The 15,912-nt window shown below is 43.2% G+C and overlaps 1 protein-coding gene across 2 annotated transcripts in view; it reads right to left on the reverse strand.

The window, feature by feature from the left end:
- The window catches only part of SLC7A8 (solute carrier family 7 member 8), a 65,475-nt gene extending 54,499 nt beyond the window's left edge, over nucleotides 1-10,976 (reverse strand). Inside the window, exons 1-2 of one of the 2 annotated variants that reach the window (XM_075319101.1) lie at nucleotides 10,727-10,976; nucleotides 8,251-8,453 (exon numbers count right to left, since the gene is read on the reverse strand). In XM_075319101.1, coding sequence (XP_075175216.1) covers nucleotides 8,251-8,404 — 154 coding nt within the window. In that variant the 5' untranslated portion in view covers nucleotides 8,405-8,453; nucleotides 10,727-10,976. Of the gene's footprint in view, nucleotides 1-8,250; nucleotides 8,454-10,623 lie in introns of both variants that reach the window. The other variant, XM_075319107.1, reaches the window with a different exon arrangement.
- Between the last annotated feature and the right edge of the window lie 4,936 nt (nucleotides 10,977-15,912).

A 15,912-nucleotide genomic window follows, 5' to 3' on the forward strand; every position in this document is an offset into this window, starting at 1 on the left:
AGTCATTCTTTGTGTCAATCTATGTGACTGCAGACTTATGAGTCCTCATGTCACACGCACTGTGAGCTGTCAGGATTCTCCAGTGTCAGTGCCTGGAATAGCAGGCACATGGCCGCGAGTGGCCAGAATCTGACTAGCTGGGTTCGGCTTTGCTCAATTCACTTGCATTTCTGCTCCTGGGGCCAGCACCGGAAAATGGTAACAGTGTGCACATTGCGCGCTGTTAGGATTCACAAAACATATTGCCCAAGGCCGGATAAACCCTTTGTGAGGATTCTCCTCTGTCAGAGCAGGGAACAGTGGTCATGTGGCTCTGGTAATGCGATATGCATACTCCTGGCCAGAATCTGACTAGATGGGTGCGGCCCTGCTCAATTCACTTGCATTTCTGCTCCTGGGGCCAGCACCGGAAAATGCTAACAGTGTGCACACTGCGTGCTGTTAGGATTCACAAGACTCATTTCCCAATGCCAGACAACCGGTTTGTGAGGATTCTCCTCTGTCAGAGCCAGGAACGGCCGTCATGTGGCCATGGTTATTCAATATGCATACTCCCGGTGAGAATCCAACTCATTGGGTGCAGCCTCGCTCAACTGAGACTGCACCCATCAGATTCTGGCCGGGAGTATACATATCGCATACTCATGGTCACGTGACAGCCGTTCCTGGCTCTGACGGAGGAGAATCCTCACAGCGTGCAGTGCGTGCGATGTGAGGATTCACAAATCTGCAGTCATATAGAGGGACACATAGACTGACTGCAGACTTGTGGGTTTAGACCAGACAAGTCCTTTAATCCTGTTTGTAGACGGATGATAATTTGAGAACAAGCGTTTTAGTAACCCTCCTTCTGGACTAGTCCGCTGTGTAAAGAGACCAGCTTAAAATCATCCTTCATGACAGAGCATCGGGGTGGACAAACAAGTGATGTGCTGCTGAAAACACTGATATTCTGGGCATCCTCTTATAGAATTCTGGTCGGTCTGTCTAAACAGTGTACAATCAGCTTGAATGTAGCGGTCAATTAATGGCTGCAGTTGGTATGCTTGAACCCAGCATAACTCATCTATCGGTGGATAGTCCGCAGACCCCCATACACAAACAATATTCTGCTTCCCACAGCAGTCAGTAATAACAGGGATTTATGGGCACGATCCATACCCACACCTTTGATTTCGAGCTCTGGAAGCATCCAGCGACTACTCTACATGTGTTACTATTAGCAGCTCTTTTTATAGATGGCATGTATCAATTCCAGCAGCCCTGTTACTATGATATCCTCGCCATTATATCCCAAGTATCCAGGAGAATGAAGTAAGCAACGAGAGCAATCAATGCTAAGGTTGACTCTTTCCTATGTGCGGTATAGATCTATAACCCACTATTCCTGAGTTGTTTTATATGAGATTGGAATACGCCTAGACGCACACTGAAATCGCCTCTCCCTTTCATCTTTCTAATATTAGCAGCCTCCATTTTTTTTTCCCACAGAAGAGGATGTGATTGAATGTGAACACACAAGACTGTGCCCCATGGGGCGGTATTATAAATCTGCTAGTAACAGTTATATAGTAATAAATCTCTCATTCCCATATCTCTGCTAATGAAAGCATTTGCTGTTCAGGAGCCTGGGAATGTTGGGTGACCAACTGCATATTGGTTATATCCCCTAGTGTTCCTAACAAACAGATGTCAATAAGGAAGGGAAGACATTTTTTTCCTAGAAGAAGCACTGAAGCCATATTACAACACACGCTCTCCGTCACCACCAGTGTCGTACACCGAATTACTACATCCCACGTCACTGGTCTCTATAAATAGCCATCACGTGCCCCCTCATCTATTATTCAGAGTAAAAAGAGAAAATCTGCTACAGTCTATGGGAGGTATAGGGGATGGGAGCAAGGAAATGCAAGGCGGGGGAAGGGAGAGAGATAAAGAAAAGAACAAAGGTGAACACAAGGAGGGTGACTATGAGAGGGAACAAAAAACAACGGGACTCAACAATGTATGGAGACAGAAGACTGCCTAGAAGACATCCTACCATTCTATACAACTCAACTGCCACGTAGCTGCCCAATGAGAAGTACTATTCCCCCATTATGTATATATCACAATTATATTCTGTAATGATATACTCACTAGGGTACAAACAAAATAAAAAATATATATATAGTTACATGGGTTGAAAAAAAGACCTAGGTCCATTATTCCGTATGGAAAACGTCTTTGTGGGGCCCATTATTCAGTATGGAGAACTATATAGGGCCCATTATTCTATATAGAAAACTTTGTGGGTCCCATTATTCTCTATGGAGGACTATGTGGTGCCCATTATACTGTATGGAGGACTATGTGGTGCCCATTATTCTATATGGAGGACTATGTGGTGCCCATTATTCTATATGGAGGACTATGTGGGGCCCATTATTCTGTATGGAGGACTATGTGGTGCCCATTATACTGTATGGAGGACTATGTGGTGCCCATTATTCTATATGGAGGACTATGTGGTGCCCGATATTCTGTATGGAGGACTATGTGGTGCCCATTATTCTGTATGGAGGACTATGTGGTGCCCATTATTCTGTATGGAGGACTATGTGGGGCCCATTATTCTGTATGGAGGACTATGTGGTGCCCATTATTCTGTGTGAAGGACTATGTGGTGCCCATTATTCTGTATGGAGGTCTACATGAGCCCATTATTCTGTATGGAGGTCTATGTGAGGCACATTATTCTGTATGGAGTGCTATTGGGCACCCATTAATCTATATAGAGGACTATGTAGAGCCCTCAATTAGGTTGGCCCATGACTTTATCCAAGTTTTTAACTTTGGTCCTCTGTGTATTTGAGTTTGACATCCATGCAGTAGAGGCTGCTATACATGGCAGCATTTGGGATTCTTGCTCTGCAGCGGCAGTTTAATTCTGCAAAGTCGTGCAATCTTAGCTAGACAGCCCCTGTCCATAAATGTCAATCCTGTTCAGCAGCAAGGTGTGTGACAAGTGCATGATTGAGAAGTGAATAGTAAAAAAAGATATGGCACGACTTAGTTATATGTAATAGGGATACGTTTAGGACAATCTGCTCTTTTGAACCTTGCAGTAATTTCTTGCATGTATGATTATTATGGCAAATATTGCTAAAAGCATTATTTAATAGATAAACCATCACTTTTGAGAAATATCCGAATGTAGATAGGTCAAAATTTATGCAACTCTTGTATGCAAAAAACAGAATGAAGTAGTTTTAGGGCATTTCTGCTGCATCACTAATGAACGGAGACATCCAGCCTGTTTGTGGTGACATACATTAGTCCTGACACACTGCTGGAGAATCGCTGCCCTAGGACACGACGGGGCTGCTATGTTTGTAACACTGTATCTAATGCAGAACGAGATGCAGACATGTGTCACAGGCCAGGTCCATGGAACTACACAACTCTGTCTAATGATGTAAAAACATGACTAAAAATATACGACACAAGAAGAAATGCAGGTACACGCCGTTACAAAAAGGTCAGCCTAGATATCATGTTCTGTCAGCCATCATGTAGTGGTATAAATACATATCCATGAGTCTAGCTTCCGGTTTTTATTTTTATTGCAATAAGTCGCTTTTTGCCTAAATACAATAAAAAAATAAGGTTCCCAACATTTTTTTTTAAATGTTATATGGTAACAAAAAGGGCAACTTTGCATATATGAGAATACTATATAGGGTTAAAAACACAACATATAGTATATATATATATATATATATACATATATATATATATATATGCTAATTAACTGTATGTACTGTATTTGGCTGTACTGTACTAAAGGTCGATGACAGTGATGATTTGGCCTTTGTACGGGCACATACGCACACCACTACACTTTGTACAGCGCACGTGGCCGGGTTACTTGCATGCTCAGTCATTCATATAGGCAAAGTCAGCAATATGAATGACCCATTTCCTAAAATGTGAAGCCACGTGACCTGCAACACGTGGCTTCCTTCCCCTCTCCCCTCCATCTGCACCTATTGATAAGGGTGAGAGAGTGGGGTAGGGTTCAACGTATATGAACACGTATAGTCTGTAGAATTAGAATTACAGATTATTTTAGAGGATATATGTCCATGTCTTTAGAAATATACAGTACATTGCATTCCCTCTATTTATGCCATGCATAGATATAGAATAGAACATAGTATCAGAATGGAAACAGATTCCTTTTTTTGTGACATTATTTATTGTATACACATATTATCAATATTACGTATCAAAGCCTATGGATAATGCAAAAGGAAAATACTGTGCCTTAAAGCCCCATACACATCAGATTACTGCCAGCCGAACAATGCTTTGGCCGATCGTTTGACCAACAGCCATTTTGGCTGACTCTTCCATACACAGAAGTGTCCGCTTGGCCAAGTGCTCCAGTTTTCTCTATATCTTATTTCCAGCAGAACCATACGATCGGCAGTCCGAATCGTTGAACCCATCTCTCCCAACAATCAATCAGCCATATATGACAGACTGTTGGTTGAACCCATCTCTCCCGACAATCAATCAGTCATATATGATAGACTGTCTGTTGAACCCGTCTCACCCGACAATCCATTAGCCATATATGACAGACTGTTGGTTGAACCCGTCTCTCCCGACAATCAATCAGCCATATATGATAGACTGTCTGTTGAACCCGTCTCACACGACAATCCATTAGCCATATATGACAGACTGTTAGTTGAACCCGTCTCTGCTGACAAGCAATCAGCCATATATGATACTGTCGGTTGAACCTGTCGATATTGGCACAGGGTTCACATGACGTAACAATGTCACACCAGCTGCTGACAGTGGCACTGATATGGCTGGAATGACACCGCTGTAGGAGGTCAGTATATATTGTTTTTATTTTCTATGGGGCCCAGAACTGATTAAGCTGAGGTTGCCCAGTAGTGGACAATTCTTTAATCATACTATCAAACAACTATAATGTGATACTAGCATAATGATTGCAAAGTGCCAGACCCTATCATCCTGACATATTGTGATATACAGTATCTCACAAAAGTTAGTACACCCCTCCCATTTTTGTTAATATTTCATTATATCTTTTCATGGTACAACCCTGAAGATATGACACTTTGATTCAATATAAAGTGGTCAGTGTACAGCTTGTATAACAGGGTAATTTTGGTGTGCCCTCTAAATAACTCAACACACAGGCATTAATGTCTAAACCCATGGCAACAAAAGTGAGTACACCCATAAGTGAGAATGGAAAAATTGTGCCCAATTAGCCATTTTCCCTCTCTGGTGTCATGTTAGCATTACATGGTCGTAGGTGTGAATAGGGAGCAGGTGTGTTACATTTGTTGTTATCACGCACACACTCCAATACTGGTCACTGGAAGTTTAATATGGCACCTCATGGCAAATAATTCTGTGAGAATCTGAAAAAAAAAAAAATTGTTGCTCTACCGAAAGATGGCCTAGGCTATAAGAAGATTGCCACCACCCTGAAACTGAGCTGCAGCCCTGTGGTCAAGACCATATAGCGGTTTAACAAGACAGGTTCCACTCAGAACAGGCCTCACTGAGGTCGACCGAAGAAGTTGAGTGCACATGCTCAGCGTCATATCCAGAGGTTGTCTTTTCAAAATAGACGTATGAGTGCTGCCAGCATTTCTGCAGAGTTTAAAGGGGTGGAGATTCAGACTGTCAGTACTTTGACCACACTCTGCACACTGCATCAAACTGGTCTGCATGGCTGTCATCCCAGAAGGAAGTCTCTTCTAAAGATGATGCGCAAGAAAGCCTGCAAATAGTCAAATGAAGACAAGCAGACTAAGGATATGGATTACTGTAAGGGTACCGTCACACTTTAGCGACACTCCAGTGATCCCACCAGCGATCTGACCTGGTCAGGATCACTGGTGCGTCGCTACATGGTCGCTGGTGAGCTGTCAATCAGCAAGGAAGTGATGCTGCGCTTGGTACTATGGTAAATATCAGGTAACCAAGCGCTTGGTTACCCGATATTTACCTTGGTTACCAGCGCACACCGCTTAGCGCTGGCTCCCTGCACTCCTAGCCACAGTACACATCGGGTTAATAAGCAAACCGCTTTGCTTATTAACCCGATGTGTACTCCGGCTACGTGTGCAGGGAGCAAGGAGTCGGCACTGTCAGCCTGAGAGCGGCGGACGCTAGTAACCAAGGTAAATATCAGGTAACCAAGCAAAGGGCTTCGCTTGGTTACCCGATATTTACCTAGGTTACAGCTTACCGCAGGCTGTCAGAAGCCGGCTCCCTGCACATTCAGATCGTTGCTCTCTCGCTGTCAAACACAGCGATGTGTGCTTCACAGCGGGAGAGCAACGTCCAAAAAATGAACCAGAGCAGTGTGTAACGAGCAGCGATCTCACAGCAGGGGCCAGATCGCTGCTCAGTGTCACACACAGCGAGATCGCTAATGAGGGCACTAGTGCATCACAAAAACCGTGACTCAGCAGCGATCTCGCTATGTGAGAAGTACCCCTAACCATGTCCTCTGGTCTGATGAGACCAAGATAAACTTATTTGGTTCAGATAGTGTCAAGCAGGGGTGGACATATCATTGGTGCAACCTGTGCAGCCACATTTGGACCCAAGAGGACAGGGAGCCCATTTCTACATCCAAAATGGGTGCAATTTTGAATTTGGATTAGCTCTTAGGCTGCATATTTTGTCCTTGCACAAGGGCCCTTTTCTGTCTGTGTCCACCATTGGTGTCATGCGTGTGTGGCGGTAAGCAAGTGAGGAGTACAAAGACTAAATGTGTCTTGTCTACAATCAAGCATGGTGGTGGGAGTATCATGGTTTGGGGCTGCATGAGAGCTGCCAGCTTTGGGGAGCTACAGTTCATTGAGGTAACCATGAATACCAACATTCACTGTCACATACTGAAGCACAGCATGATACCCTCCCTTCGGAACCTGGACCGCAGGGCAGTATTCCACCATGACAACAACCTCAAACACACATCCAAGATGACCACAGCCTTGCAAAAGAAACTGAGGGTAAAGGTGCTGGACTGGCCAAGAATGTCTCCAGACCTAAACCCTATTGAGCGTCTGTGGGGCATCCTCAAAGGTGGAGGAGCGCAAGGTCTCTAACATCCCCCAGCTCCGTGATGTCATCATGGAGGAGTGGAAGAGGATTCCAGTGACTCCTGTGAAACTCTAGTGATCTCCATGTTAAAGAGAGTTAAGGCAGTGCTTGAAAATAATGGTGGCCACACAAAATATTGACACTTTGGGCACAATTTGGCCATTTTAACTCAGGGGTGTACTCACTTTTGCTACCAGTGGTTTTGACATTAATGACTGTTTATTGAGTTATTTAGACCAATTTTACCCAGTTATACAAGCTGTACACTGACTACTTTACGTTGTATCACAGTGTCATATCTTCAGTGTTGTCCCATGAAAAGATATAATAAAATATTTACAAAAATATTAAGGGTGTACTCACTTTTGTGATATACTGTAGCTTTTACAGGTAATAACCACAGAAAGTTACCGTGATGAATTAAGCCGTGTTCTTATACTGGATATTAATGGCAAATTCACAAGATTTGACATAACTGTTTGATGGATGAGGTTCCACACATAGCTCAAGAACTGCTGGGCCCTAACCCTGCCTCTCGGACTCTATGAATGGGGAGATGGCAGCCCTGGCACAGCTTTCTCCATTTACTTCTATGGTAGTTTCAAACACAGCACGCTTGCTCAACTATTTCCGAAGCTTCAATACAAGTTGCACAGGAACGGGGCTGTTTCATCAGCGCCCACATGGCTTTGTACAAATCCTATTATGATGACTAGCACAGCAGTAGAGTTTCCTACAAATAATGTGTAAATCTAATGACTAGTCCTATCGGGAGGCATGACTAATTGCATTTGTACAACTTGTTCCTACGCACTTGCCAGGGGCTCTTTTCCACACTTTTACAAGTAATGAAATTAAGAAGAAAATTTCATAATACAGTATAGGACAACTAACAAAAATTAAATCGGATTCTAACTATAGATTTACATATTGCAAAAAGTAACCCTGCAGCAGGAGAGATATGGTGTCCTGAACAAATAGGTTCCATGGGAAATATACAGAAGATCACAAACATGGCTATCTCCATAAGAGAGCATAGAAATGAACACTGACATCTGATGAAACCTTACCGAAAAAAATACTTAATGTCAGACTCACCTACAATAATACCACAGGCACTTACAAGCCCGATCTCCTTCTTAAGGGCCACGCCACCACCTCCTCCACCAGCACTTGAGCCTGAGCCAGAGTCTTGTGCCTGATCTTCAGGGATCTTCTCAGCACTGGTTCGTAGTCGGGCACCTTCTGCCATCTTGTTTGGCAAATTTACAATGGTATATAAAAAAGAAATAGGTCTTCACCTATAAGGGAAAAATGCAAGAAGGTAAGTAACGCAGTGCATAGACTAGAGGGAATGTTACAAAGGCTGCTCCATCAGCGGAACAAGTGGCAGGCTATCATCTGGTGGTATCTTACTGGGACTAGATCATATCTCTGGGTCTGTTGCTGTCTGCCACATATAAAAGTCCTATTGTCTACAATACACAGACAATGTGACAATGAGAAGTTACAATAAGGACACACTAGATAAATGTGACATACTGCACACATATATATATATATATATATACACATATACATATATAAATACATATTTTATATATATATATATATATATATATAAATATATTATATATATATATAAAAATAAATATTCCTAACAAGTCCATAACTAGCACTCCCCGTAATCTGTGTGCAGCGGTTTTCATATACAGCTACAATTTGTCATTTTACATTGTGATAAACTGTTACCTCTCCATAGCCTTCATCGTGGAGATTCAATAGTCGTCTCACATATTATCCCTATAGCTTAGCACTTTCTTTTTCCCCCCACATGTGATAGTGTTAGGAGATCTCTTATTAAAACTATGAGATCACATATAATGTCCATATGATATAGATAATTCTTCATGGCCCTTAATACAACATCCATAATGGGCCCCTCATCTGTTATGTGCCATTTTTAATGCTGGTTTTATATGGCAGGAGGACTGCCCATACAGATACGCCCGAACCTTAATAAGGGGTCTCTCATATTAAAATGAAAGCGTCAGGAGTCGTAACAATATAATTACCGAAATCTGCACCTAGCAAGTAAGATTCCCGTGCCTCTATGGGATGACCTACTAACAATGGCCAGTGTCCACAACAGGTCACAAAGCTGCAGGTCTAATTAGAAGCTTGTGAAAGGCCATATACATCCTCTCGGGCTATTGTGCTCATGGTTATATGTGACCAGGACACTGTTATACTGAGTAGGGGTCCCATTACACCCGCCACATTGTGCAAAGCACAAAATGGGACACAACATTGCTAAGCTGTATAATGTGGTCCATAAGGTGCTGTTCCCCGCAATCCTGGTGAATGGAGTCTACTATCTACACACAGTAGACATGACATATTCCCTGTAGAGATATATATATATATAGATATATATATATATATATATATATATATATATATAGGCACACTGTATGGGATGTATCGATTGGCAGGGAAGTGAGTGAGTGGCCATAGATCTGTAGGTGACCACTCTCTTTACCTCCTCTTCTCACCTGAAGGGACAGCATGTTGGACACTAGTGAACAAAAAAGGTTCCCTGTGCAAGAACAGATATTGGCCCTTTTCAGTTCAATAACTCATCATAACACAGAATGCCACCTGCTTTGGAGGCAGATATGGTCCCTCACCTCTTCGGTCCCTGTGCATCTGCACAGGTTGCATCAATGATATGCTCACCCCTGATGCTGGGCACCCATACAACCTGGCAGGATGGGCACACAGAAAATAGGAGACATTATTTCCAAGCTTTATAATGTGGTCCATATGGTGCTGTTCTCTACAATCCTGCTAAATGGATTCTACCATCCACACACAGTATACATAGATATATGTATATATATATATATATATACACTGTATGGAATGGATCGTTCAGCAGTGTAGTGAGTGGCAATAAATCTATAGGTGACCGCTCACTTTACCTCCTCTTATACCTCAAGGAACAGCATGCTGGACATCGATACACCCTGACAGGATGGGCACAGAGGATGGGATATATTATTGCCAAGCTGTATAATGTTGTCCATAAGGTGCTGTTCTCTGCAACCCTGCTGAATGGATTCTACTATCCACACACAGTATGCACGTATACATGACATATTCCTTGCTATATATATATATAAAATCACACTGTATGGGATGGATTCCACCATCTCCACACAGTATACATGACACATCCTCTTACTATATATATATATATATATATATATATATATATAGTACATATATATAGGCACACTGTATGGGATGGATCGATCGGCAGTGAAGTGAGCAGCGATGGATCTATAGGTGATCGCTCACTTTTCCTCCCCCTACACCTGAATAGAGAGTGTGCTGGGCTCCTATACACCCTGGCAGGATGGGCATTAGGTGGCTATAGGCGCCCCATCACATCCCGAGCCCCCATACCTGCCCTGCGCTGTATCGCCGTACTCCTCTATGACGAGGATGGGCAGCACATGCACCGAGTGCCCGGCTCTGCCGTGTAGTGAGCACAGTGCCCGCTCCTCACCAGCTCGTTGTCTCAGGGTGTCCTCAGCATGTCGCCGCCGTGTCAGAGTGTGTCATCCTAGCACCGGATCCTGTCACCATGTATGTGGTGCTGTGTCCTCCCGCACCTGCCGCCTGTGTCCTCCGCTCGCATTCTGTCCCCGCTGCCTGGCAGCTCTTTTATTCCCTCCGCAGGCTCCGCCCCCTGGCGGGCGCACATCTGAGCCCTGCCAGATAAACCCCCAGATGTTGGGAAAGGACCATGTCCTGCTTCCTGCTGAGCAGTCCATAATAAGGCTCTGCTTACACTGACAGGCGTATCCTAGACCAGGCGGGGGCCATAGGCGGCTATACCGGGCATGCCCACTGGCATATGAGAGAAAACTGATGGCACGTTAGTCAGTGATCCTTCCTCAGGACGAGGTGCCATCAAAAGTGCCCATCACCTCCCCTCACCTCCCGTGACTACAGGTGGTGTTTACCAGGCACTGCAGGTTTTCAGGGTTTAACCCCTCATAGATGCTAATCATTTTTGTTTTTCTCCTCCCCAGACTCTCTTTTGCGGGATATGTTGTAATTTTGGTATAATGTATGGAAAATTGTGGATAAAATAGTGAGAAAGCCAATTCTGTCCTTTGTGTGTGTGTGTGTGTGTGTGTGTGTGTGTGGTGTGTGTGTGTGTGTGTGTGTGTGGTGTTTTGGGGGTTCGCACCATCACGACCATGCCATACCTGTGTTGCTATTTAGTGACTTTGCAGCCAGACATTGCTCGTCACGGCATTATCTGACCCATCATTTTTTCATTTTTTGGCTTGTTTTGTACCTAGTTAGCGGTAGTTTTTACAAGCACTATTCTGCGGTTCATCCCTGACTGCAGGTTATTGCACTTATTTATGGTGATAGTAAATACATTTTATTTCAGGTTGAACTGGGGAAAAATTCAGCCATTACATTATTATGTATTTTTTATATATGTTGAATAACATTTTGTTTAACTTTATAATCTATTTTTTAATCTCCTGAGATTGATCACTTGGACACCGCAGCAGTGCAGAATATAGTGAAAACTACAGTCTCCTATGACCCCTTGCTCCGGATCCGGGCTTTACAGGACTACTAAGATGGCAGCAACAGAAGACCCCGAGTGCAATGGCAACCATCAGCACCCCATCATTGTCAGAACCAACTGTCAGTAATGCCACGAAGCCCACACTATGAACCAACCCCCGCACCATGACATATTGGTACATCATGGTGTCGGAAGGGGTTAAAGAGGACAAACAGTAAGGAGGTTATCTAAATACAACATTGCTCTTCTGATAACCCCCCTCCCCCTTGCTGCTATTCTGGTGGTCCTCACCAGTATTTAGCTACTTCTTTGCTGCACATTCACATGTACCTTACTGATCAATGGGAGACATAGACTCCTCCACTCCATTGTCTATGGGACTACCAGAGAAAAGCCATTAAAGCATTCAGCAATTTCCACCAGTCTCATAGAGAATGAGATGGGGTGAGCATGCTGGATCTCTGCCCCATCCAGACGGGGCTCTTCCTGGGATTGCTGGGTGTTCGGACCTCCTTCCTATCGATATAGAAAGGTTATCCATGTTTTTTTTACCATGTGCCTAAAACCTAACAGGCAAGTAGTTGCTAACAGAGGCCGCTACCTGCCTGTTGTACCCGGCACCAGCTCAAAGTGGCATCATGGTGATTGACAGCAGGCTTCCCGCAGTTACACATTAGGGAGCCGGCTGTCAATCAGTATGACTTTGGCAGTCACGCCCCATCTACATAGCACAGTAGAAAAGAAGCTGCCGCTCTGTCGACGTCACGTCAGTGGAAGTCGGTGAATCGCCGGCAGGAGCAGTCTGTGTCCGCTCTGTGCCGGCAGAGATCGGTGGCAGGCACAACAGGCAACTATCTTCCTAGTAGTGCTTAAGCACATTATAAAAAAAGGTACCATATGACTCCTTTAAAGATTTGATACAACCCCTTTAACCTAAGTGACTAAAATTAACAAAAGAATTGTCAATATCATTCACACAAATGATAATGGGAACATGGATTTTTCTTTACTTCCCATTATCCCATAGAAAACACTACAGCCCGGCATTTTCCAGCTTAGAATATTTTAACTTATATAACGCTTACATATTTCGAAGCATAACACATATTATATACTGATCATCTTCGCACCATAAAAAAAACCAAACCTACGTGTAATGAGTCAATTGCATATTATCCGTAAGCTCAGTACCAAGAGGCAGTTTACATGGACCAATTGGCAGCATAATACGACTGCCGATCGGTAAACTTTTACCGATTGTTGGTTGCTTAAATGCCTGTTTACATAGGCAGACAATCGTAAACGATGTGCACTGAGTGATCTATACTAGATCGCCCAGTACGTATAGTACTGTGGGCCATAGTTCTTGGGAGTGCAAGTCCTGTTTACACAGGCAGACAGACGTAAACAATGCGGATACGTGATCGCCCAGTGCGTGTAGTACTGCAGGCCATAGTTCTTGGCAGTGTGAGTCCTGTTTACACAGGCAGACCGAAGTAAACAATGCGCCCTTAGCAATCTATATTAGATAGCCCAGTGTGTGTAGTACTGCAGGCCATAGTTCTTGGCAGTGCGAGTCCCATTTACAAAGACAGACTGACAAAAACTATGCGTACTGAGCAATCTATACTAGATCGCCCAAAGCGTGTAGTACTGCAGGCCATAGTTCTTGGCAGTGCAAGTCCTGTTTACACAGGCAGTCTGACGTAAATGATTTTCACTGAGCAATCTATACTAGCTCGCCCATTGTGTGTAGTAGTATGGGCCATAGTTCTGAGCAGTGTGAGTCCAGTTTACACAGGGAGACCGACGTAAACAATGTGCACCGAGCAATCGATACTAGATCGCCCAGTGTGTGTAGTACTGCAGGCCATAATTCTTAGCAGTGCGAGTCCTGTTTACACAGGCAGACTGAAATAAATAATGCGCATTGAGCAATCTATACTAGATCGCCCAGTGCGTGTAGTACTGCAGGCCTAGTTTTTGGCAGTGCGAGTCCTGTTTACACAGGCAGAATGATGTAAACGATGGTCACTGATCAATCTATACTAGATCGCCCTATGTGTGTGGTAATGCGGGCCATAATTCTGGGCAGTGTGAGTCCAGTTTATGGAGGTAGACCGACGTAAACGATGTGCACTGAGCAATCTATACTAGATCGCCGTGTGTGTAGTAGTGCGGGCCATAGTTTTCGGCAGTGCGAGTCCTGTTTACACAACCATGAGTATTTGTGCTGCACAAAAGATCATTTCACCCAAGGAACGTGCATTTTGTTCATTAATCGAGTGATCGTCAGCCTGTTTACACTACATAATAATTGTGAAACGATTACTTTGAAGTGTAAATGCCCTATAAGTCACACGCACTGTATCAATCCTGTGTGAAAGAAAAGCTGCCCTCCTTACTGAGGCTTGTAAATCACACATAGGATTCACAAAAATAACTCAAAGTACAGAACTCAACAAAGCAATGGAACAAAAGGAGGAACCTCACTACAGGAGCACCAGCATCTCCGGGATACTGGGAGCATTTGTGGGTCACAGTTTTCCTGCCTATGGACTTTTGGGTCTGATATTGTTCCTCCTTTTGTCTCGCTCTCCTGGTTCGGACTGGATGTTTGCTTTTTTAATAATGATTATGAATCCTTTTTGGCATCTCCAAGAAGTCATGTATATTTTCCTTGGCCCACATATAGTGATCACATATTACAAAGAATAAAGCTTTTCACAGAACCCATATGGCTTCCAAGATAATATCTCACAGTTGTCATTCAGAAAACATGACGCGTTTCTTACGCCTTTTATTTCCGAAGCACATTAGACTGTGAGACCTGCCATTGTCTGATCTGTTCATGGTTCTCAGGACATGGATCTATTCTAGTCTCACCAAACAGATAATAACGACGACTATGTTTATCTCTAAAACCTGTGTATGGTCCGGCTGTAAAGTGTAAATGCTCCTACAATGACTGATAGACTGATAGTGCATAAAGCCCTGGGAGCATGGGTCGGAAATACACATTCATTTACTGTGTGAGTGTGAATTTTTCGCTTTCTTTACAGATTCCTGGGGTCTAAGGGGCAAAGTTTCTCTTTGTAGAGAGCGCTAAGTTGGTGTAGGGAGACCTATATAGGACCTGCAATGTTCCCCCCGGGAATTTACATTTCCAGATTCCTGAAATAGTCACATTCTAGAGGCATTAAATTTATTACTCAGGATATACAAACCTCAGGAACCAGGATGGACCCCAGCATTTTAGTTGTTCTGCAATCTTGTGAAGAGAAGAGACAAACATTTGTATGAAATCAGAGGGATATGGTTGAACAGTATAAACCCATTGACATATTTCAAGGATAATTCCCAACATTTAAAGTTATCACCATTACAAAGAATAGATAAAAACATGTGGACCGAACATCAAGACTAAAAACAAGGCAAAACGTTTCACAATATTAACCCAAAATTAGAAGTTTAACCAAGCTTGTCAAAAATTATTATTATTATTCCTATCAGGATATACCAATATCAATTCAACCAAAATATCCCAATAAACACTATACAGCTAGTTAAAAGAAGTATCTTTATTGATGGCATATTTACTAAAAACATTCATGACAAAATACAGATTAAAACCTACATAAAAATCGGTAGGCGGGAAAACAGGTCACACAGTATTATAATGAGAAATTAAGATATATGGGGAACCATATAGTAATTTATATAAACATCAGTATATAAATATTAGAGTAATGATGCAGTCAATTGTGCCTTCATAACAGTAAATACTAATACAGCTGCATCATTAAACTGCCCCCCTAAAAACCTTATACCAGACCTGTAGCCATAATAACCGTACACCAGCTTCCCCGCCTCTCACTACAACGCACGTTTCACACCGCCGCTTCTTCAGGGAGTGACATGGAGGTAAGCGGTGAGCATGCTTATATGTCCGGTTCACATGTGCTCTTTAATTAATGATCCCATACCTTTTTACAGGGCGCCGCCATGAAAGCACCCGAACCAGAACCCAGAGACACGTCACCATCGGTCGCGTCATCGGACATGCGAACTGGCACGCGATGACACGAGCAAGAGCAACCGCTAGTTTTTAATCTGCATTTTGTCATGAATGTTTTTAG

The sequence above is a fragment of the Anomaloglossus baeobatrachus genome, chromosome 1 (genome assembly GCF_048569485.1).
Source record: "Anomaloglossus baeobatrachus isolate aAnoBae1 chromosome 1, aAnoBae1.hap1, whole genome shotgun sequence".
In the NCBI taxonomy this organism is placed as follows: domain Eukaryota; kingdom Metazoa; phylum Chordata; class Amphibia; order Anura; family Aromobatidae; genus Anomaloglossus; species Anomaloglossus baeobatrachus.